This window comes from Thermobia domestica, chromosome 18 (assembly GCF_964235325.1).
Source record: "Thermobia domestica chromosome 18, izTheDome1.hap1.1, whole genome shotgun sequence".
NCBI classification, from domain to species: Eukaryota; Metazoa; Arthropoda; class Insecta; order Zygentoma; family Lepismatidae; genus Thermobia; species Thermobia domestica.
Genome location: NC_137471.1, coordinates 41,642,507 through 41,667,663, shown reverse-complemented (window position 1 = coordinate 41,667,663; position 25,157 = coordinate 41,642,507). Strand labels below are relative to the sequence as shown.

The following is a 25,157-nucleotide window of genomic DNA, read 5'->3' as shown; positions in this document are numbered from 1 at the left end:
TCTCGGCTTCAACCTTACCTAATAACATTAGACATATGACATGGACCCTCTATTCCCTACAACGATGCCCATCTCTCTATGGCCCACGATGCGCCCTTATCTTTTCTGATATCTTCGTGTCCCAAATCAAGTAGTGGCCATCTTTAAGTTTAATCAATGCTTTTCTCTTTTTTTAATGTTAATATATCCCCTTTCACTGCAACCTATAATGAATAAAAATTAGATTTAGGAGGAATTGCCCAGACTTAGAGAAAATGTTAGAAGTAATGAAATACAACTTTCTCTCAAATCAAACACTATTTCCTGTGAATATTATCACTCCGCCCATTATAGAAGATACGAGGTAGTTCCAATGCATTTTTATTCTTAGTTTTAGATGAAACTGTAAAATATGTTTAGATATGATACAAAATAAAATTAATTGAAATATTTCTGTCCCCTCAAATTCTTTCCCTCTCCTCTCTGGGTATCCCTGATTCCCTAACATAGGAACACTCACTTATACTTACATCATTTATATTATCTCATATATTATTGATAACTGGTTATAGTCCTTTGGCAATCGTACTGCATCGTACTTCATTCAAGTAGTGCTAAACAAAGGCATTACGTTGTGATTAGGACATAAGGTCAGTGCACTCAGGCCTCTCTCTGCGTCCTATCCTGCCTAAGGCTTGGCTGCTCTGCGTCTAGTCAATGTGCAACCGCCCTTAGAATTAGAATCCAACGTCCTTAGTGCCGAAAAAGAGACATTAAAATCCAAAGAAACAAACAGAAAGTGTAATACTTCCTCCTTTAGTATCAGAGGTGGGAATGGAATTCTAGTACCATGGGAATGGTTTTCAACAAATTCACTCTTATCAGGTTGTTATTGTGCTGCCAAAATGTCTTGAGCCGTGGCAAAAATGCGAACTAAAGCTCACACCCTTACACACCCTCGTGTTGAGCCAATAAGGGTTCAGCTGTTGCTAAGCGAGAGAAAGCGAGCGAAATTCATTCAGCCGATAGCAGCGCTTGCAACGGAAGACTAGGGATCAAGTCAATGTGGTATATCTATACCAAAGGGAACGGGGGGGGGGGCAGAGGCACAAGCATACATTCGTGGGCAACCGAATAAAATGATAGCACTTGTTGCAGAACAAACAACAAAACAAAATTAGGATTGCCATTTTGAGCAAACATTTACGTTTACTAAGGAGATCCTTTCTACCATAGTTCCCGTTCATTTCCACCCTTGTTTAGTATGGTACCCTATATATATAACCTATTACAGGATTCAATTTCAAATAACGACACTGAATATTATTATTTCTCAGTACATTGTTTAGCTTTTAAAGTACAGCGCTTTACCCCAAGCCAGTGTTCGAAGTGGGAAAACGCAGAGGCGGTATCTCTTGTTACGATTTTGTCTCGACATATCGGCTATCTAAATGTGAAATGCAGTGAGGGTATGTTGCCTAAAAGTTTGCATTTCTATTTACATAATGACTGAAAACCATTGGAGAGCTTCTATATAGTAACGAAAGGGGGATATGGAGAGGCTTTGGTCCACCGGCAACAACTTAAAAAAAAAATATATATATATATATATATATCCCCTTATCTTGTATTATAGAGAACTATTCACGAAAATGCTCAAAACCCGGATGAGAATATTAGCAATTTATTGCAGGAAAACTCCCGTTCCCCCCCCACTCGACTGTGGGTTATTCCAAATCCCCAGAAGGTTCGCCCCACAGCAGACTCCTGTAAATCCGCCTATGCTCAAAACACGACATTTATATGTATTATGTCTAGATTAAGGCAAGAAGATTATATATATACATAAATAACAAAGAAACAATTGAATATGGCACATCAAAATATAAACTAGATGAAGTTATTTGAAGACACCTCACTTTATAAACAAAAAGTAAGAAAAAGATAACAAAAATGTCTTTTTGTCAACTTAGAAATTATTTCTACATAAGAAATAAAATCTTTTTACGCACAAAGCTGTTCGTCAATTCCTGTGTGTAAAAATGGATTTATTAGAAGTATTTAGCATCTACTTTCCAGTGATGGTATGTTCTAATCATTGAAAAACCAAAGCCGGTATGCCTTCATCAGTGACAAGTCAAAGGCGGTATGGCATACCACCGCATACCGTCTCACTTCGACTACTGCCCCAAGTATGGATGCGCACGAGACAAAATTTGAGTCTGAATCGTCTCGAAAAATGTATATTTTTTTATTGGAAGAGCCGTGTCTCGACTCGAAGTTTGTTAGGAAAATCCTGGCTCGACTCGTCTCGTGCACATCCCTAGCCCCAAGCATCTAAGATTGGAAATCATTGGTCTGTAGCGCATTATAATGTTGTTTAATGCTGTTTTCTTTTTCTGGCGTGATTTGAATTGGAAATAAATAAATATCGTGTTATAGTACGTATTTTGTCTCATGTCAAATTTAATATATTAAAAAACAAGGATGTAATGATGTTTGACAGTTCCTAGATCGCTGCGCCGATTTGGATTCTTTTAGTCCATGAGGGATCCCTGGCCTAAGTTTCCAGTACATTTTCTGCAAGAAAGGGTGAAGGGCGTAACATGTAAAAATAATTAAAAAATCATTGTTATTAGTGTCCAATCCATAATTTTTGTGTCATTAAGATGAATAGTACCTACTCCTGATGTCGTTTTAAGTCTTAAATTCATTCCCCATTCTTACTTATTGGAAGGAGTTGATAAGTAAGAAAATAGAAAACGATCAATATTAATGTCCAATTCAGGGGCGTAAATAAGGGCCCTGCAGACTCTGCATTGCGAGGGGGCCTCATGCGATCAGGGGGCCCCAAATGGTGATGTGGGACATAGAGAATGGGGCCCCACTCCACACTATCTGCGGCAGGGCCCCCAAGCCTTTAGTTACGCCACTGGTCCAATCCATACTTTTCGGGGTCGCTTATATGAATAATGATATTCCCGATGAAGTTTAAGTCCAAATCCATTCCCCATGAGAATTCTAAGTGAAACGAGATCAAATAGTTTCTATAAACCTATTTGCCTCTTGAGAAGAATGGTCAATTTTTGAAGCTAAATCAAATATTGCCACAATGAAGTCCGAATAAATTTTTTAAAGAGGAATTAACTCCATCTTGTTCCATCGATTGGCCTTGAGAATAACTAGGGCACAAACTTAGTGAAACACGAAAAATTATAAGTAAACCTAAGAGCAAGAAATAAAAAGTTCCGGAAGTATTTGTCACTATTTTATCCTCTTCATTGATAAACATACATATATGCAAAGTGGCTTCCCTTATTAAGAATCACAAGGAGCACATCATGGTTTAGATTGATGAAGACTGTTACACGTATTAACAATGTAAAGGACTCGCTTCCTTTATGATATTTCCACTAGCTGATTTTTGTAGTTGTAAAAATAATTATGAAAAACATATTCAATATTTTTTTTCACTATTACATAACAAGTTAAGTTGATATATCCGTTGTTTTATTAAATTGCATTTGAAGATTGTTTTTCCTCAAGAGCAATTTCCTTCCTCCCATTATAGCCTTGAGTTTGACTGCACAGCGTGTATAAAAACAGTAATTTTTCATTTGAAACGACACAGACGAAATCGACTGTACTAAAACAAAGTCATCACCTTTCGTTGACGCTATGAATCAACCAATCTGGAAGGGAATACTTCTGCTCATCTTCTCTGCTGTGTCCATTCTAGTAAGTGTTTACCTATGTTTTATATATTGTATTAATGTGCAAATATCTAGGGCCTTATGCTACAGTGTTGCCAACAGCCTCTGAAGAAAATAGGCTAGATGGCCTTCAGAAATAAGCTTTTTCACCCCAAAATGGCTAGATTTTGAACTTTTAACCTATCAATTTCAAAATCTCAAAATGGCTAGTTTTGAATCAATTTCATCTCACTTTCCTTTGTGGCAATTGGACACAAATCCTCACATTTCTCCCCCCCAAAACACATTTCAAATCGGATAATTGGTGGAGACAGTCCCTCCAGTTCCAATATATTGGAGGGGACATATTCCCCTCAACTCCCTAGGATTTGCGCCAGTGTTAACAGGTAACATACATGACTTTGAATTACAATAAAATCCATCAACAACTCATCTGATTTGTGAAAGTCAACTATATTATCAGTTCAATTGAAATTAGTCATCACCAATGACGTCGCAACTAGTCGAGATGCTGGAAATAGATGCGGTAATAGTATACATGAGAACGTCGTGATCTGCGTTTCTTCTGTGTTCTATTACCACTTCTACATGAAATACCATAAATTTTCTACGTAGTGCAATAGTAAGAAGTATCCATGTGCACAAGACATGCGATATGCGTTAAATTTCCTCCCTCCCCCTTACACACACATAGCCATAGATAAAGTACAAGGGCACTACACATACAGATATGAAGTACAGGTACGTTCTGTTTTATTTTCGTATCAGTCGGTAAGTAAATCAAAGTCGCTTTGTTACCCCCTTGGTAAGTTCGTAGATACTCAATGAATAATCCTGAAAGTATGAGCGTCCAGCTCCTTCGGGAACTGACGCGGCTTTACGTATACTATATCCATAGATGCAACATTAGTTGGATTGTGGATTGGTTTTGTTTGTGTAGACTGCCATTGTCCCATTTTTCAGAAGCACTTCTTTCGGCTGGTCATAGTCCTTACAAACAATTTTTATTTCTCCGTACACTCACGTGGATCATCATGATTGCATTGACAGTTTTCAAGCTAATTAGATATCCTATTTGTTTTCTTTAATAGACAAAAACAATCTCTGTGGCTTAAAGAGCCGAACAGTTTACTAAATTTGTATTAGAAAACTTTCAATCTTCCAATGAAATAGGAATATTAAAATAATTAAAAAGTAGTAAACGGGCCAGTTACAGGAGCGCCATTAAAATTCTGTCTGACTTGATATGGATTGTTAAGTATACTAGTTGTAAATCTGTGGGTGGTGAGAGAAGAAGGATGAAAAACAAATGTTTGTTGCGTAATAAAATACTTTCTGTCCAGAGAAATCAATTAATACGATAATATATAATGACAAATAGACTAATTTTTAAAAAATACACTTTATTTTCAAAGAAAAAGTATTTTTAGAATTAATTTAACGGCTAGCCAAAACTGGCAAAAGAGTTTCATAAAGTAAGCTATATTTATGGCTATAAGCATTTCGTAGATTTGTATGGCTAAATGCCTCTTCAAATAGGCTAAATTTAGCCAAAAACAGGCTAAATTGGCATCACTGCTTATGCAGAGTCATTGGGCCTTATGCAGAGTCGTTTTGACGTATGATCAGCGTCATACTAAAAGCCTGACTACTGCAGGAAACATATATTAGTGGAACTTTATAGATGACACTAATCACGGGTCAAAACGACTCTCTGCATAAGGCGTATTGTGACATGTGATTAGTGCCATTCGAAAGAGTTCGACTAACATATGTTTCTGCAGTAGTCAAGCCTTTAGTATAACTATAATCAGTGTTCGAAGTGGAGAAAAACCAGAGGCGGTATGTTTTATTACGATTTTGTCTCGACATACCAGCCATGTAAATATTGAAATACAGTGAGGGTATGTTGCCTAACAGATTACATTTCTATTTACATAATAACTGAAAACATGGGAGAGCTTCTCCGCAGTTATGTGGAGGGAACTGGGAGAGGCTTTGCCCCTGCTCCCAACTCTGAGAAAAAAAATAAAATAAAAATATACTCTCCCGTTGCATTACAGATAATTATCTAGGTATATACGAAAATGCTCAAAAACCGACTTTTATATTAACAATTTTTAAACAATTTCCCACAGAACTCCCGAACACCCTACTCGACTAAGGGGTATTCCAAACCCCCGGATGGTCCACCCCCACAACAGACAACTTCTAAATCCACCCATTCTCAAAACATGTCATATGCATTAAAGGAAGAAGACACACATACGTAAGAAAAAAAATAGTATGGCACAACAAAATATAAAACAAGATATAAACTAGGTGAACTTTGTAGACGCCTCATTTTTAAAACAAAAGGTAGGAAAAAGATAACAAAAATGTCGGTATTGCCATCTTAGAAATTATTTTTACATAAAAAAGAGCATATTTTTACATGCGAAGCTATTCGTCAATTACTGTGTATAAAAATGGAATTATTAAAAGTATATTAGCATCCACTTTCCAGTGACGGTATGTCTTGATCACTGAAAAACCAGAGGCGGCATGTCTTCATTACAGAAAAACCAGAGACCTTATGGCATACCATCGCATACCGTCCCACTTCGACCACTGACTCTTATCATACGTCAAAACGACTCTGCATAAGGCCCGTAATGTTTTGTGTAATGGCTAGGCCAGCTAAATCAGTGATGCCAACCTGGAAAGTTATAAAATTCTATCTTGAAAGGCAAAAATTCCCATTTTGCTCTTAAATTTCCAACGCGCTACACTAATTTCAAAATTTTTCAAAATTTATAAAATATGAAAATTAAAATTACTATACGTTACTTTCTTTCTGTGATATTTGAGTGAATTATTCGTAAATTCCGATCTTCTAAAATCCTAATAAGTATTTTCCTTAATTTAAAAAGTATATTGAAATTGTTGGTGAAAACTAGCACATTTTGTTGTAGAATTTAGTATCTTTCTCACTCTTTTGTGCCATAATGTTCTACTGAACGTAATGAACTAGGCAAACGTCATTTACCTATAACCGTATCTATAGCCATAAACTTATTAAGCTGACTCTTTATTTGAACACTACATTCATAAATCATGTTTAGGTCGCATTAGTTTAAGGTCACATGGACAGTGCTAAAGCAAATGGTCAAACAAATCCAAGCATGAATTGCCTGATTGTTGTCCAACACAAGAACTCAGTTCTCGAACAGGGGCCGCGGTAGCTCAGTTGTAGAGCGTTCACCTCTGGTGCTTGGGATCCCGGGTTCGATCTCAGCCCCCGCCAAGTGAACTTTGTGGTGGACAAACACCGTGTGCGTGGGTTTTCTCGAGGTTCTCCCGTTTCCTCCCACTTTCTTCATTCCACCATTTCATTCATTACTCATCATCACCGTCCCCTTTAGCATAACCGTGGGACGTAAAACTCAAAGATTTCATTTCATTTTTTTCAATTCTCGAACAGGAGCGAACACCTTGTCCATTTAGTCAGTTATCACAACTTTGATATGAAAACTAGTCTTGTCTTTATCACAAACAAGTTCCTTATCATTGAAAGTGAAAACAAGTTCCTTAAAAAAAAATAACAGATATAGAAGGAAAATTAAGGTAAAAGAGCTAGTTGTACTAAAATTACAAACTGATATACTGAGATTGAAGCTCGATATTTAATTCTGTAAAAAGAATTACCATCTTTCATCTGCAGGTGTGTTTGCTTTATCTTTTACTATAGTGCGTCCAATAAGAGAACGTCTCTGACAGCTCGCAGTGATATTGCCACTACTCGCGTGTCAAGGTTTTTTTCGGTGCAACTGTAGTGGCAATTTAATTAATGGTATAAGACAGAGTGATCGTGGTTGGTAACACTGGTATCAAAATAGGGGCTGCAGTGTCCCACCGCATGTGGTAAGAAACGTCAGAGACCATCTCTTGTTGGCCGTGCTATAACATCATCGAGTATTATTTAAAGAAAAAAAAAACACAATGAGATTGTATTTGTAGTGTTTCTGAGTGCCTTTTCCCTCCTCTTCGTTGTTCATGATGAGGTAAGTAGTATACCTAAAATCTTGATCTTTCTGGAGAAAGGGGGCGGCAAATGGTGGTATTGCACGGGGCAACAAATTGCCTAGGGTCGGCCCTGCTTATGGGATACTCCACTGCCTCCAGTGTTTCTTCCAGACATGTTAATTGGGGGGCACTGCCCCCCGGAGCTCTGAAAGTGCCCCCCGGAGGAGACGAAAATAATGAGCCTTATGCAAAGTCGTTTTGACGTCTGATTAACGCCATACTACGGGGTTGACTAACGGATGGTTATCAAAATTGTATTCAGAGTCTCTGATTAGGACGTAGTATTTGTCGAAGTTAATCACATGTGACTAATTAATCTTGAGCAGAAGCTAATCTTTTACCCACGGTTTAGCGTGCGACACAACATTTCGTATTTCATATATTTTCATTTTTACAGACTACGCATGCGCTCATCTACTTTTCCGTAGTTGCCACATTTATTTTCCTCACCCGATGCATTGGAGTTATATAAGTTAATCATACCCAAATCATCTTTTTAGTTGTACTCAAAGTAGACTCTGAATACCAAAAAGTGCACTTTCCTTAGTAAAGATTTAGTATGCTTACTAAGTAGTCTGTGACTAACCTTCGATTAACGAATTCTCTCTGAATACCGCCCAATACGTCTATAATATAATAATAAATTAAATATTACCATCAGTGCTCCCGGAACATTTTTTCTGAAAGAACGACTGCCTACCTCTGTTAGTAAATTTTAACATTTTCAAGATGTATGTATTAGATGACCGTTACACGAGTTGCATGATCCATTTCTATTGCAGAACAATATGTAGCCAACATTGTCTGATTCCTTTTCTTACTTTTTTTTTTTTTTTTTTTTTTTTAACAGGGTGAAGAAGATGCAACAGAAAGCAGTAAAACGGACTTCATGAGGAAATTTCACGAGGCAGCAGAGCAATGCAATACAACATACCCAATCTCCAAAGGTAACTACCAAATATTCTATTAGAATTTTTATGTATATGAAACTGAATGTTTGACCTCTATATTTAGGTATAAAGCCACACCTTTGGCTTGCCATGCCACTCCCTTGGTACACTTCTAGAAGACTTTAGGGAAGACACAGTTAAAATTGATCTCCTAGAGGCTGGGGCGAAGGAGGGTCAAAATTTATACTAATAATAAAGTATCTCAGGAATTCAAGTTAGGAAATTAAAACTTACAATATAAGGTACTCATTAAAAATAATTGGGAAGGGTTGTAAACGTTTTTAAAAATTTCACTTTTAAGGACGAAAAGAGGGGACATTTCCGTAACATTTTAATTTCCCATTTTTACTTTCGAGCAACGAAAGAAGAGAACAAAGTTTGGTGGTCGTGAAAAAAAAGTCGAACTTGAGATTTCAATGTATTCACACTGTATTTCACATCTCCCATATACCGAAAAGTAATTTTTCGACATATGTCCGTCTGTACGTCTGTCCTTTCGTCGTGATGTATACTCACGTAGAGGCCTCAACCAAATTTTAAACTTAAAGTTTCTAAAACTGTGATCCTCCAGGGGAATTTTCGGATTTTCTACCTACTTCTGAAAATAAGGGGGAGTTTCTCAAAAACGGCTCTAACGATTTTGTCTACTATATTTCATAAATCAAATTTCTAAAAACAACCCTATCAAGTCATTTCTCTGGAAAAATCGAGAAAGAAAATCGAGAATTCTTAGGGTGAATTTTCTTTCGGACGATTTTCTCGAAAACGACTCATGCGATTTTGTTCATATTTCGCAAATAAATATTTAATTAATAACATAACAATAATGCATAAAACATTTATTCTAAAAAAAAAAACGTACAAGAGAGAGTTTATTCTTGGGTGTCTATTTTTCGGACAAATATCTTTTTTTAAAAAAGTGATTTTCTTCATATTTCGTAAATGAATATTCAATTTGTATCCTGACAATATTGCATAACTCATTAATTCTTAAAAATCTGCGAGGAATAGTTTATGCTTGAGATGAGTTTTTGTGGACGATTTTCTCGAAAATGACGTCATTTTGCTTATATTTCATAAATAAATATTCCATTAATAACTCTATAATATCGTGTAAGTTATTCATTACGAAAAATTCATAAGGGATAGTTCACACTTGAAGTTTTTTTTTAACAATTCTGTAAAATACAACTCAATGTATTTTATTATTATTTTGTACACAAATATTTCATTAATAACTCTAATATATGGTATAAGTTTTTCTTATGGAAAAATCTGTAAGGCGTATTTTACTTTTGGGGATGAGTTTGAATTCTGTGAATTTGTTTCATGTGCCATATTTCATCTGCTTCACTTGTATTTGTGTGAATAATAATTCCGTGCGGAAATAACAGATATAAAATTAACTCTACTACATATCTGCCTGCTACTCCTTTTTGTCTGCTATATAGCCATTAGCAGCATAAATAAAAGCAACCATATATATCCATTTCAATTTCTTGGACTCTAGGTTAGGACATGTATTTTCCTTCTTATATTCTTGTCTGTACCTCGTACGACTCCTTCACAACATGCCAGTAGGCTGTTAGATTAAAAACTTTTATGTAGCTGTAGCCAGATCGAAAGTTAATTCCGTCGTCGCAAGTTAGATGCGCTACTATGTATCCTCCATGTGACTGATCACGTGAGATTTCAAGTTTTTGGCCGAGTTTTCTGACGCTTCTATAGTCTTGTCTATGAGCTTAAGTGCCTCGTTGTCTACCTAGGTATGACTTGTAGACACACCATGCATGGCGCGTCGTTTGCACGGATTTATGACGGTGTTAAATTTGTTAAACCGCAATTGTACTCCCCGCTCATTTCCACACCCTCGCTGAACATATGGCATATTTTTCATTACGTTTTTGCTAGCATTTGCTCCTACTTTAAAATCATATATCATACAGGATCGTTGAGAGTACCACGTGCCTCATTGACTTGCTATCAACTGTAACTATTACATCCTGCAAGCTACGAAGGGAAACACTCATTAATACTCTGACTAAGGGTGATCTAACACCGTATAAATGAGGTAATTTGTATTTCATTAAGGTGTTTTCGCTATTTTTATAACCATCTATAAATACATAATGCAATTTATGTCACAAAGCTAATAGAAAATATCGTGACATAAATTTCAGTGCTAACGCGTGATATAAATACAGATTATTATATAAATTTCTATGAAAATACATCACATAAATACAAATCATGACATAAATCTTAAATGCAAATGCACCATGAAAATATAGTTTGCTTCCTTACTTTATATTCTTTGTATGAGCTGATGAACTAAAAATCCAGTGTGTTTCTACGCAACATTGTACGTGTGTGTTTCAATAAGATACAAATATCGTTCGTTCATTCTTGACATCTTCAATCCTGCTCTCCCACAGTAAAACGCAAGTAACTTACACATACATTAAAGTCAACCTAGACTTCTCTGCTCTGTATAAACGTTCTACATTGTCCTACTAGGTCTCCTGACTTACGCTCTATTGAGCTTGTGAGACATAGTGAGATGATGACAGATTGTCATTCGGGCTTCCGTAACTACCGCCCACTACGTCAGGATCTACAACAAACGCAGTGAATCATTTTTCCATCTGACATTCAGTATCCATACCTGCTCAAACAGTTGCTTATGTAGGTGGTTAGGGTTGTTACATAAGTTTTAAAGATGAGTACTGAATGCTTTTTGAACAGTTTATATAACCACTGGTTCCAAGCTGGAACCACTACCATCTACCGATACCTTTATCTTCCTACTAAGTGTTTTTATATGCGTTTCTGTGTTAACTTCGCATCAATTGTGATTCAAATCACTAAATCGTGTGCGTGGGTTTTCTCGCGGTTCTCCCGTTTCCTCCCACTTTCTTCATTCCACCATTTCATTCATCTCTCATCATCACCGTCTCCTTTAGCCTAACCAGCATAACCGTGGGACGTAAAACTCAAAAATTTCATTTCATTTTCAAATCACTAAATGTATTAGAAATTTACATTATTTTTTACAGAGGCTGACGAATACTTCATCAACAATTCTAAACTTGAGGATGAAACCAGTGAAAACGGCAGAGTAAGTAAGAATATCCATCATAAGCATTTTGTTCCTTGCTTTTGTACCATAATTCTTTTACTTTTAATTTCCAAACTATGTACAGTACAAATAGTTTTCTTTAGGTTTGCAATTTTTGTACCCTGTGTCAGGCCGGTAGCCAGCCCAAAAATTTAGGGGGGGGGGCCGGCAGAAGTTAGGGGGGGCCGATTCAACAATATTATAGTTGATCACCATATTATAGTTCATTTGCAAGCCTACCGTGAAAATTTTAGAGGGGGCCAGCAAAAATTTAGGGGGGGGCTAGACCCCCCTGGATACGGGCCTGCCCTGTGTCGGCGAGGTCTTATGTAATTTACAACGAAAGAAAAAAAATAGTACATTTTCTGTAGATGTGTACGTTAAATATGTTATTTTTGTTTAATTGATAATTACCCATGCACGTTTTACGTTCAAAATTATATTTAGTATCTGTATCTAGACGCATTTTATCTCATAATCTTGTCTCTGCCATTTTTGCATTAATTTTCGAAAGACTTTTTTGTAAAGAAATCGACTTCACTCGTTTAACTATTCGAATATTTTTAACATTTCCAGCTTATATTGACTTTATATAGTGGATTAAACACCACATACCACAGTTTGATCCTAGAACAAACAATTCCCATGGTGTGTAACTCTTAAATTAATTGATTTTTGCATGATACAAGAAACCTGTGTTTTTAATTCAAGATCGTCCTTCTTATAAATATAGCTAGATGCTTGCATGCAACAGGACTTCACACCAGGATGTTCGTTTAAGAGCATTTTCTTCAAATGGCTGCTTGTTACAACCAGGCTTTTTTCCAGAAAATGTTGTGATCAAAAGGGCGAGGGAGGGGGGGGGGACAAAATGTGAGGGCGGTGCACTGGGATATTATGTGCGATAAAACGTGCTCTGTACAAAAATGCCATGTAATCACATTGTAAGCTATCGGCAAGGGAGTGAGGCTGCTTCCCTGGAATTATGTTTGGAAGAAACGCTGCTTACAATTTAATGTGTAATCCATAAACCACTCTCTCTTTGTTTTCCGGTTTTGCATTAATTCTTCAAAGATGTAGTAATATTGTCTTGCGCTGAGAAGCAAAGGTACTGCAGTATTTTCCTCAAAGCACTACTTAAGATTTCCAAAGAATATTTTGGGGTGTAAAAATAGGAGATTACATAACCATGCAAACTAAAGCAACAGCCGCGTCTCAAAGATATGTGCCTATTACATTTAATTAAATCAATAGGTATGTTGATTTACTGAAATGACATTAAATTATTAAATTTGCTGTTATTGTTTATTTTTTCCAGTGCTATGTGGCATGTTTCGCAGCCAAAATTGGAGTGGTAAGTTGTGTACATCTTTTATCACAGTTTTTAAAACTGTAGTTTGAACATAACCAAATTTCATTCATTACAAATAAATAAATACAAAATATTTACATCAGAGTTACATATGTAGTTAGAGCAGACTTCAAACAATTTAGGCACTTGATCGATAAAAGTTACAACCAGTAAAGCTAACAGAATGGATTGTTTCTTTATTTACGTTCAAAACTAGTCTTGTTAAAGGTTTTATTTCATGCAAAGTTAAATTCAATGTTTTATTACTGGTACATTACTTTAAAGTACATTTAAAGCTCTTCTGTCCTTTTGATTAATTTTAATTTATATCTATTTAATGCTTAAAACTACCATGGATATTTATTTGTATCTTTCAAAAAGATGTTATTTTAAAACTAGAGAAAAAACGATATTTACGAATAATTACACTGTTTGCAGTCTGACAATAAGACGATTAAAAGGGATTGAGTTCTGTTCTAGTATACTCTTATATTTTTTGCTTGTAAGAAGCAGAGGCGATCGTCCCCCCCCCCCCAGAAGAGTAAAATTTCTTATTTTTATATATACATAAATAAAACCCATCCCAGAGTTTGGAGTTGTCAAAAGTAGCTCTAACTTGTAAGTAGCAGTATGACAACAAACCGCTCACCCAGAAGCCCGTCCTGCATCCGCCCCTAGTAAGAAGTTTGCTTTACGAAAAGCTTATTAATAACACTTACTCTGTCAGTGTGTCTGTCCGAGAGACTAAAAATGTGTGTTAGTTCGTCCGGGAGACAAAAAAATGTGTATCCGTTCGTTAGGGAGACAAAAAAAATATGTGTCACTTTTTCCAGGAAACAAAATTGTGTGTCCATTCGTCCGGGAAACAAAAATGTGTGTCCGTTCGTCCGGGAAACAAAAAATGTGTCCATTCATTCGAGAGACAAAAAAATGTCTGTCCGTTTGTTTGGGAGACAAGAAATGTGTGTCAATTCGTCCAGGAGACAATCTCAAGACCTATAATGGGCCAGGGTGATAGAGGGTAAAAATTAGGATTCGAGTTCTTTAATAAAGGTGATATTGAAAACGAAAGTTGTAGGAATTAACTACTTCCGGTTGTAACATTAATCATTATAGAGAAGACAACGGTAATAGATAGCGAGAAGTGGATTGCTGCCATCGGTTGTGCGTTCTAAGAATACATTTTTTCTCCATCCATAACTCTGTACTAAAACTGGAAGTGACATAAAGGTACTACAATTTCCAATTTTAACATTGGTGTTCATAGTCCGAAAATAATCGGAGACAGCGAGAAATGCTAACCCTCTATTTAAACCAGAAGTGGAAGAAATTAGCCACTTCCGGTTTTAACATTCCGGAAACTCCTTCTCGTGGTGTACACGTAACATTGCTTCTTATTCCGTTGTATGATTATACTAATATATTATAGAAGTTGTTTCTAATTTTAGTTGATAAATAAAATACTCTATTTCCTACGTATATTACCATTTTGGGCTACGGTCCTGTTTCGAAGCAAGTAAACATGGACTGTAATGTGTGACTCTTAAAATTTTCAACCTATTTCAAGTTTGCGGACACAATTCTTTAACGATTAGCCTAATATTTTAAAAAAATGTTTGTGCGAATTAAAATTTAAAAATAAAATGCAATACTGGACGGTTTCTGTAACTTGTTTGATATTATAAAATATAAATTCATAATTTGTAGTTAAAAGATGGAGAATTCGATCCTGACCACATCAAGACAGTGTTAGAACATATGGAAAAATATCACGGCAAGAAGCATGGCCATAAGCATACCAAAGATATACCTGCCAGTCCTAGACCACAGACTTTCGAAATGCGTCCACCAGCACTTAACGTAACCGCAGAATTAACTAAATTCAATAAATGCGCTGATGAAGGTAAGTGAAATAAATTCTCTTATTACTTATTATAGTGAAAGCAATAAAATGACAACACATCCTGACTATCTTTACTCCCAGATACTCATTGAGGAGCAGTGTTGTCAGATTCAAAATAACAGACTTCCCGCTCAAAGCCCTGAAATTTCCCGATCGCTTTCAAAATTTCCCGCCAAGAAAGAATATTACCCTAATTAATCATTGTGTTAATAATTTCAAATTAAAATCAAATGACAATGAACAATGAATCAAGTACATTTTTTTTCCTGGGGGAGAAGAAATCTATCATAGGAACATCTTTCTATCTGTAATTTATTTGGTATAGAGAGAAATCTACACGTGTGTGTATGTGTGTGTGTGTGTGTGTGTGTGTGCTACTTCCAAGCATTATATTTCTCCCTTCTCTCCTTCACTTCACGTTAATATTCCGTGAATGACTAGCCACATCAAATATACTAAGCAAGGGCAAGAGCAGAAAATGGATATTGGCGCGTTCAATTTGATTCGGTTTATAAACATTTCTTGCTGTTCTGGTTCTTTTGACCTTTTGACATATTCCATGTACACAAGGAGTTAGAAAGAGACGACATGAAACGGAGAAATGTTGACAGAATTTCCCATTTTTAATACGAATTTCCCGCATTCCCGCCAATGCTAAGAATTTCCCGTTTTGCGGGAAATTTCCCGCCATTTGACAACACTGTTGAGGAGGTGAACGAACTCCTGAGTCGCACTGGTAGGAGAGTACGACGAGAAATAAGTCTCGAACCCATCGCTCCTTGAATACTGTAATAACGTATGAAGAACACTTACTTGGACATTGACGTTTTTGTCGTCATATTCGTTCTACTCATCACCTGATTCAAAGAAAATTCACTTTGAGATAAAGTACTAGTTGAACCTCATCTAACTTCTAGAACGTTCAATCTTTACATAACGAAGGTTAGAGAAAGAGTTATTAAAATAGTTGTGTGCTCCATCTTTACATAACGAACGGTGGATATAGAGAAAGAATAATTAAAAAATAGCTGTATGCTCAATCTTTATATAACGAACGTTAGAGATAAAAATCATAAAAACTAGCTGTGTGCTCAATCTTTACATAACGAACGTTAAAGATGAAGAAAGAATCATAAAAGAATAGCTGTGTGCTCAATTCCTACCTATTTCCTGACATTATAAGACACTAATATATACAAAACTTCAACAAGGGAGAGAAGGGTCCAAGCGCCCAAATTGGTATTGTCTCTGGAGACGGGCGATTCTTGCATACAATACATAACAAATAATTACAAATGTTTATTTTTCCATAATATCTTGTTAAGCGGGCGATTAAGGCTAAAACCCGGAAAAATCTTTTGAGTATGCCACTGTTGTAATAAGTTAAAAAGTCTCATATTGGAGCCATACTGTAGATATGTGGAAGTACATGTGTAATAAAAGCATAACTACACAGTCTTTACTTATTCTGTAAGCACAGCCCTAGTTTTCACCCTACCATCCAAGTTTTCAGTTTCCCGTTTATCAGTTTTAATTAGAAAGGAAAAGAACTAGCCACTGTTTTCCTTTTCTAGAGTTGTTAACCTCAAATGGCTACAGTAGTAAGTGAACTACAATCTATCGTTTAATACAAAAAAAATCAAGCTAATATTATGTTAGACACAGCTGAAATATTACGAACGGTCCTGTTTCGAAGCAAGTAACCAAGGACTGTAATGTGTGACTCTTAATTAGACTGTAATGTGTGACTCTTAATTAGACTGTAATGTGTGACTCTTAATTAGACTGTAATGTGTGACTTTTGCGCTATTACTATGATAAGAAAAAGTATATGGAGGAAATCCTAGATGTTCTGCCTTGATTCACTTCGCTCTAAATCTCTATGGTTTGAATAAATACAATTAACCATTTAATGAAACTTAAATACTACACTTATATATAATGCAAAATTATCAACAAAATAATATATATCATTTAGAGCAAGACAAACCAAATATTAAAACATTGTAATATGCTCAAAAGTAATTTCCTCCGCATGAACGGGTACCATAGTTTATATAGTACAACTATACAATTTTTTTTTAAAAAAAAACTTGAAGTACTACGAAAGTGTTCCGAAACTTTACCACGCAACCCCTATGCTGTTATGCAACCATAATCACACCAAAGAATGTATGGTTGCCTACAAACATGTTACTTTGCCTCAATGCATCCGTTGAGGTGTTTCCTAGTCTATCTAATTCCAAAGATTACCATTCAGATTCTAAAGAAATTTATCTGGGACCACCGCTGTGGTATACTTTTCCAAACAGAAGAAAAATAAATAATCAGAATCATTGAACTTTGTATCGAAGTTGTGCGTGATCATACCCACAATTCATAAATAAACGGGTTGAATTAAGAATCTCGTCCTTTTTTTCAAGTCGATTAATACAGAATCTCAATATTAGACAAACTGAGGATCATATTCATAACATTCGTAACATCATACGAAAAACAATAACAATATTTAACTTTAAATTACAGGATATTATGGTTGTGACATGTTTTAGTATAATTTTACTACTTTGTGTTAAAAGTAAATTGCCATTAAAAATTAATTTTGTATTATACAATTCAGCCATTCATTTAGTTTTTTCTAAAATAGATAAAAATAAATCTAACAAGAATATTCAGTCACAAGAATAGTATATACAGGCTGTTGCAAAATATCGTTTATAATACTTGAAGGGTGAGCTACTGAATGCATCCTTTCAAGCATTATAAACGAAATACTTGAGCCGCTGAAATATCGGAAAATGAACTTCGGGGCGTCATAATGCAAATATCAACGATGCCAATATATAAAGATGAGTCGCAACGTGCTCAAGTGATTTACGCTCACTTCGACGTACTTTTACTTACAGAATATTCTATTATAGAATCATCTTCTTCCTTTGGGAAATTTCTTGCGCGCATTACAATTCATTTTGGTTCTAGCATTTTGGGAAAACTAAAGCTGTCACATCCTGTAAAATTCACCAAACCGCTTTCTGTAGCGTCGTTGGTATTCCCGTTATAGTGCCCAAAGTTCATTTTTTTTTTTTAATATATATTTCGGCGGCTTATAACTCGGAAGGGATGCACCTTGCAGCATTTTTGTACATAGACTTTGCGGTTTGTTTTCGTGTATAAATTCACCCTTCAAGCATTGCAGACGATATTTTTCAATAGCCTATATATATATTATATGCAATCAATGAAACTAATCTGTTCTTGACCAAACTTGGAATTTGGTGGATGAGCTTAGTACACTTATGAAATCTTACAGTATTCATGCCTTTGGCTCCCAAGTTCAGAGCCATCGAAGTTGAAATTTGAACTTAGTCAACTTTTTGCAAAATAAATAAGTCTCTTAATTGCTGTTTATAACAAAAATACATGCAAGGTAACCATTATTAGATGTAAATTTCAGTTATAAGAAAATAAATTATGAGTATTTTGCTTAAGGCTAGACATATCTCAGAAATGATTATCGTTAATTTATTATTATTATGACAATTATTTATTCCTTTTACTTATTAAATTATTTGTTTATTTTTATAGAAGGCACTGAAAAATGCGAGAAGGAGTATAGAATTGCAAAATGTGTGAAAGCAACTTTAACGGTAAGTGAATTGTAATTTCCAGATGTCTAAATCAACCTTTTTTGAATTTGCTATACTGTATTAGTCAGAAAAATTAATTTGCATTTTAATGCGTCTGTTTAGTCTAATGAACATATTAATGTTGATCAAATACTTCCATTTATTTCATTTACATTTACATTTGTATTTAGCTGAAAGAAATTAGGGTAAATATATAGGCAGGTATTGTAAAATACATTAATGATTTTCGAGTTATATTTTGATATGGTGTTTATCTACACTTCTAACTGCAATTAAATGATTTTTTTTTTAAACAAAAGAATTAGTAGAAATATGATGAAAAACATCAGGACGAAACGGTAACGATTGCTACGAATATTCGTATTTTAGTTGATACTTTCTATTAAATAGTAACAATTCTTGAGGAAAGTTACTTTGGTGAAAATTTAAATTTTCATCGCCAACAGCTAAAGGAAGAAAGATTCAGAAAGGTTAATAGAAGAATTAAACAAAGGTAAAAATGTTTCATACAGCCTCAGAAAGATGAATACATGAATTAAGCTAAGGGAAGAATGTTTCATACAGCTTTAGAAAACTGAATACAAGAATTGAACTAAGGGAAGAGACTTTCATACAGCTTCAGAAAACTCTATACAAGGAATTAAGCTAATAGAAGAAAGCTAAACACAAGAGTTAAGCTAAGGGACAAAAGTTTCATACACCTTCAGAAAGCTGATTACAAAAATTAAGCTACTAAAGAAAAGAGCTTCACGCAGCTTCGGAAAGCTATATACAAAATTTAGCATGTTAGTAGGTAAGCTTTCTTCCCTTAGCTTGTAGCAATAAAATTTATTTTTTTATGTGACTTCCCTCTGACGAGCCGCCAGTGTTATAGTGTTATTGACATAAATTACACTGCAACGTATAACTACAAGTGTTACCTGTTTTATCACTATACCCATGCTTTTCTGTAGTAATAAATATATTTCTCTATTCTTTTCTAGGAAATAGTAGACAAACATTTTCCGTTTCATAAACATGGAAAACATGGACCAGGTCATCGCTCCCATCACGATCATACCACGGAAACTCCGTAATATGTATTACGGAAATGGAAACCTCCAGAAATACGTTATTCATACAGGCTTATAATTAAATGTTTATTATTATTGCACTGTAAAGTATATATACATATTCTGCAAAATAAACCAGAAATTAAAAAAATAAAACTATTTGTTTAGCAGCTAATTTCTTTTACTGTTACGGAATATCCTACATGCCGAACTACGCTGGATAAAAAATTACTTTGACTCTTGGACATTTTAGAACTCCATTTCTTCTTTAAATTTGTGCAGATTCGAAATTTCCCAGATTGACGCCTTCTGTTTCCTAAAGAAAAAAAAAGACTTATTGGATTACGTTAGCAAATAAAACAATAGATTGTTTCATAAAGAACTATTTAAAGCTGAAAGAGTTAATTAACCATTTCAAGCAACTAATGTGTGGAGAAGAATGGAAAGAATTAGCTGGCTCGACGGAAAACGAATGAAAGGGTGTTAGAAATAATGAAAAAAAAAAAAACATTTTAAATATTATTAAGAAAAGAAAGAGAAACTGATTGGGACATTGACTAAAAAGGAACTGTATCATGAGGAACGTGCTAGAGGGTATGGTGGCAGGAAAAATAGGGAGGGGGCGAATAGGACTACAATTAATAGGCGATATCAAACTAGAAAAATCGTACGTGAAGACGAAGAGGTTAAACTGACGACCGTAGAGCATTGAAGCTTCTCAGTTGCAGCAAATGACCTTCCAATAACTGGAGAATACCTATGTTGTTGTTGATGATGATGATCAAGCAACTAATGTAAGTAGGAATGATTTTCATAAGTTTTATGATCGATGTTGCTCGCGAGATGAGAAATAGGGTCTTCTCGTTTGGTTCTCGTAAATTGTATAGAAGTTTCGTCTGATCTCGATCCCCAAAAGCTTCTTTCTCGTCTCGATTATCGGGAAGCTTATGCCATTCGGTTTTTCTTGTCTCGTTTTGCACATTCATGTATGTACCAAAAGAAGTTATTGTAAATACAGGCCTAATTATATACTAATATGTAACTTTAATTATTGGGACCAAAAATCTTCACCAGAGTTGATTGATTAAGGTACTTGCGACAAATAAAGCCCACCTAAGTATAAAGGCTTTATTACTTAAATACATATGATGTAGTAGACAAAAACTTATATGCATTGTATTTGTCAATGTTTTTATCTATCTTACGGCATATGTACTTTAACTTAAACATTGAGCTACTAAATGTATGTAAAACGTATTGAAAAAGAAACATACAAAATGGCCTTATTACCGGCACGGTAGGTAAATAAGGCCCACTATTAGAAAAGTAAAATTTTACGACCTGAGAGACCACTGGAACTCAATTAACACCTAGTATTTTTACAGCACTTCAAATACTAATAATAAAACGATATTTAGTAACAATATGGGTATGAAATATTAAGGATATAGGTAATCTCCCTTGTGTTATGGAGTCGTTGCAACTAACTGTATTTTAATGAATAAGCTTGGACACATTATAAACAAACCACCATTGGAAACAGATTTCACACTAAGTTTCAACAATGTTTACACTTGATAACAATTGTAGCAAATGAATCCCTCATCATCGGCGTCGACCAAGACAATGCATTCGTCATATACCCATACACCGCACCGTTTACAGCTTCGCGTGTCACCGATCCATTCTTTAGTGCATAATGAAACAATATCACGATACCTCGAACGCTCAGAACCGCACGAAAATGTGCTTAGAATATACCCCAAAACAGTGGTATGAGCCATTCGTATGCATTAAAAATAGAAACCTATGAAAGACATCAATGCAGAACTCGAAACTGAGAACCCCCTTAGTTAACAACTAGGCCCGAACACGATAGACCGCCCTACTATAGAGATTGGCACTGGCCAAGAAAGAATAACATACTAACACACATTCAAGTTACCAGTTTCTAAGTATTTAACTATGCTTATATGTTTTGTAGGGTAATGAGGGCCAGTATATTTTTGGTGGGCCTTATTTACCGATCATGTACTCGTCATTTTACAAATCATTATCTACAAATATGTTTCAGACGAAAACGAAGTAACTACTATCCCAAATACTGAACACTACGATCATCACAAATATACAAGATATTTCGTGTTAGCTTTATTATATACAGAAAAATGGACTTAATTTTCCCCTTTCAATTATATCAACACATGGAAACTGGCTTCTCCATGCTTCAATATTGCCAGCGTTCCGATTAACCATGCACCCCGAAGACGAACTCTCTCAAGCAGGCATTGTGTGAGTAATCACAACTTGCGATGTTATCAGATTTCTCCTACAGTGATTTTAACCTACAAAATGTTGCACTGGGCCTTATTTCCTTCCGGGCCTTATTTGCCGCAAGTACTTCATATAGCATACATTATATAACTTATCTGTACAATCCATTAAAATGTTCAGTTTTTGCAAAACTGAAAAAAATGTAACTCCTTAATAAAATTCGAGCCGCTATTGTTTAGTTGATAAGGCGTCTACCAAACTTGAGATAGCCTGGTTTCAATTCAATCTTTCATAGGATGATTGAACCAATTTTACCATGATTCAAATGTGGCTCTGGTGTTCGCTCAACTTCTGTTAAATGGATAGGTGGGGCAAGGGAGATACTGATCAATGACCATATACCCTCTAAATATTCACACAGTCCCATGAACATTTGGTGCCTCGAATGAAGAGCCTGCCTACATGTATCCGTTCTGAATCCGGCCTGTTTCTGTTCTGAAATTCAACTATTAAATTCATAAAATAATTTATTTATCGTATACCTGTTTTGAATTGTAACTACTGAATTAAAAATATACATTAGACGTCAGTAGGAATAACAGAGGAATATGATAAGCACACAGAAATAAACATGTTTCCAGCACTTTTTAAAAAAATGAAATTGTGTTTTGTCTTAACATGTTTGACTTCATAGATTGCAACTGAAGACTACAGGGGGAAAAGGAGGTAAGTCAGCTTTTTATAACTTTACACAATTAACCTGTTTTCACTGACTTACCTACTTCTTCCCCTGTAGGCGAAATCTTTAGCATTAAATTTCTTAGTGGCCAACCTCCTTTTTACTGTGGGATTTAGTTCATGCAAACTCCAGCTCTCAGGCTACATAATTCTGCTATTAACTCATTTTCGTCCATTTCTTGATTTACCTCTCTTTTGCCCCTGTGGTCTTCAACTGTTCTCTTACAGAAAATGGAATACTTTCAAGAGCCAAGGAGTACAAATTTACTATTGTTCATTCTTGACCCCATGGTTATGTTCAAAATATGGAGTAATACTTCATTTTCTCGAGAGAGGCGTATCATTTTGGTTTTAAACCATCCAAATAACGGAATAATAAAAGAGAACGTACAAAAATTTGTCCGCTCATCACGCTAATACGGCTGAACCAATTTCTTTCATTTTTGGGGGGTTATTAGGATTTGGACCCTAGATGGTTTTTATCATATCACTTTAATTTTTAATTACCAGTGTCTTGAGATAATTGACCATTCAAGTGTCCATAACGTACAAATCCTTTGTTATTAGTTCATCATAGGTAAAAATAAACGTATTTATATGCAACCCGCATGACCGTGTCACTCGGCGGGTTAACATAAATGACAGGCGATATACAGCGGAAAATAGCTTGAATCTTCTGTTTAAAATTTTTTAATTGATTTGCTTATTTTTACAGACACTTTTACAATATGCCAGCACCGGGATGACCGCAGCGAAGCGGGGCGGGTTAACATAAATGACAGGCGATATAATGTTAAGATTTACTGCAATCTTCTATGGTTTTTATCATATCACTTGAAAGCGAAAAAGTAAAAATTATCTAAGTAACAAAGTTTATTGCGTTCCGGGGTGACCGCAGCGAAGCGGGGTGAACGCTGCTAGTAACGGAATAACGAAATTAAAAGATATTTAACTGTGAAACACAGACTACTCTATATTAGTACTTTATTTAAATTGTAATCTCCCAACAAGTACATGAATATCTGTGCAATGCGCCATTAACTTGCACGATATGTTCCAAAACGATTAACTCTGTTAAAAGTAGTAGGCTATAATACTTTTTTTCAACATCGCTTAAAATACTTATCTTTCAAAGCTTTTCGGACAGTGTAGGTACCACGTAATACAGTCATTAAATATTAATTCTATTCTTCATATTTATTTATGGTACAGTTATGTTTATATACAGGGTATTCTGCAAGTCTCTATACAGCTGATTCGTAACATTCAGACCCAGTTGAGTTCGGAAAGTCACAACAACCACTACAAGGTCACGTTACCGACTGGATTGGAAAGAAATTCCACGCAAGGCGGTAACAAAGCAATATTGCAAACCTTTGCATACAAATATTACTCTTTGTGGCTTTGAATATGTCACGAGTCAAGTGTATAGAGAATTTCCGAACACCTTGTAGTACATATTATTCTTAGTCATAAATGGGTAAAGTGTTCCAAAATTCAGCATTGCCAATACTTGATTTAGATCTCTTCATGTAGATATTAGACGGAGATTCTATAAAGAGTTAGTCCAAGTATTCACCAGGAGGCACTGGTTTCCAGTTCACATTATCAGTGGAGGGAGCACTGCAAAGATATTTTGGAAAGTACAGAATCTTTAATGGTTGAAGTTACACAGTAACAAATGAGACCTTCAAATAACAAATTAGACCTTCAAAGCACAAGGAAATCAAATCCAATCAACAAGTTCTCAGAAAAAAAATATAAAGTATGCACAGTTAACGTGTTTTTTTTTTTTTTTTTTTATCATTGTAAGACTTACAATACCTTAACATCATTTTCATTTAAGCTCTGAAATAGAAATCTTAAGGACGAAATATGTCTAAAATATGTAGACTCGATTCCTTTCTGTACTAAACGCGCTAAGCATTTTCCGACATTATTTATAGATAATATATAAATTTGTCTATAAAAGAGTAAACCTACAAACTAATTCATCACCAAATCTTCAAAACTAGAGAACAAATATTTCACTTGAAGTTTATACTGTAGGTAAGACAAGGTTTTTCTAAAATCTACTCTTCTTGGGATGAATAGGAGCTAATATTTTTGTTCACTACTATGTTACAAGTACATACTGTATTTGTTTTGAACTGCTGAACAAACACTAACTTTGTATATTGGAAATATGAGAGCCCTTAAGATACCAATGTGCCATTGGTCAATATAATTTCAAGATATGAACTTACTATTTCAACCATTATGGTTGTGATTATCTCAAATATGACCGGTAGCAAACATGGCATCCAATCCCAGTGAAAAAAGAACATAGAAAAAAATAAAACTATAAAGTAATCTGGCTACAGTACT

General features: G+C 35.1%; 1 protein-coding gene across 1 annotated transcript; it reads left to right on the top strand.

Moving 5' to 3' along the window:
• The first annotated feature begins 3,565 nt into the window (after positions 1–3,565).
• LOC145675531 (uncharacterized) lies at positions 3,566–19,913 on the top strand. The gene is made up of 7 exons (XM_081746015.1): positions 3,566–3,717; positions 8,608–8,704; positions 11,764–11,825; positions 13,144–13,179; positions 14,884–15,079; positions 18,665–18,726; positions 19,710–19,913. Exons 1-7 carry the CDS (start codon positions 3,658–3,660, stop codon positions 19,800–19,802), a joined length of 606 nt encoding a protein of 201 aa, XP_081602141.1. The 5' UTR covers positions 3,566–3,657; the 3' UTR covers positions 19,803–19,913.
• Positions 19,914–25,157: the final 5,244 nt, after the last annotated feature.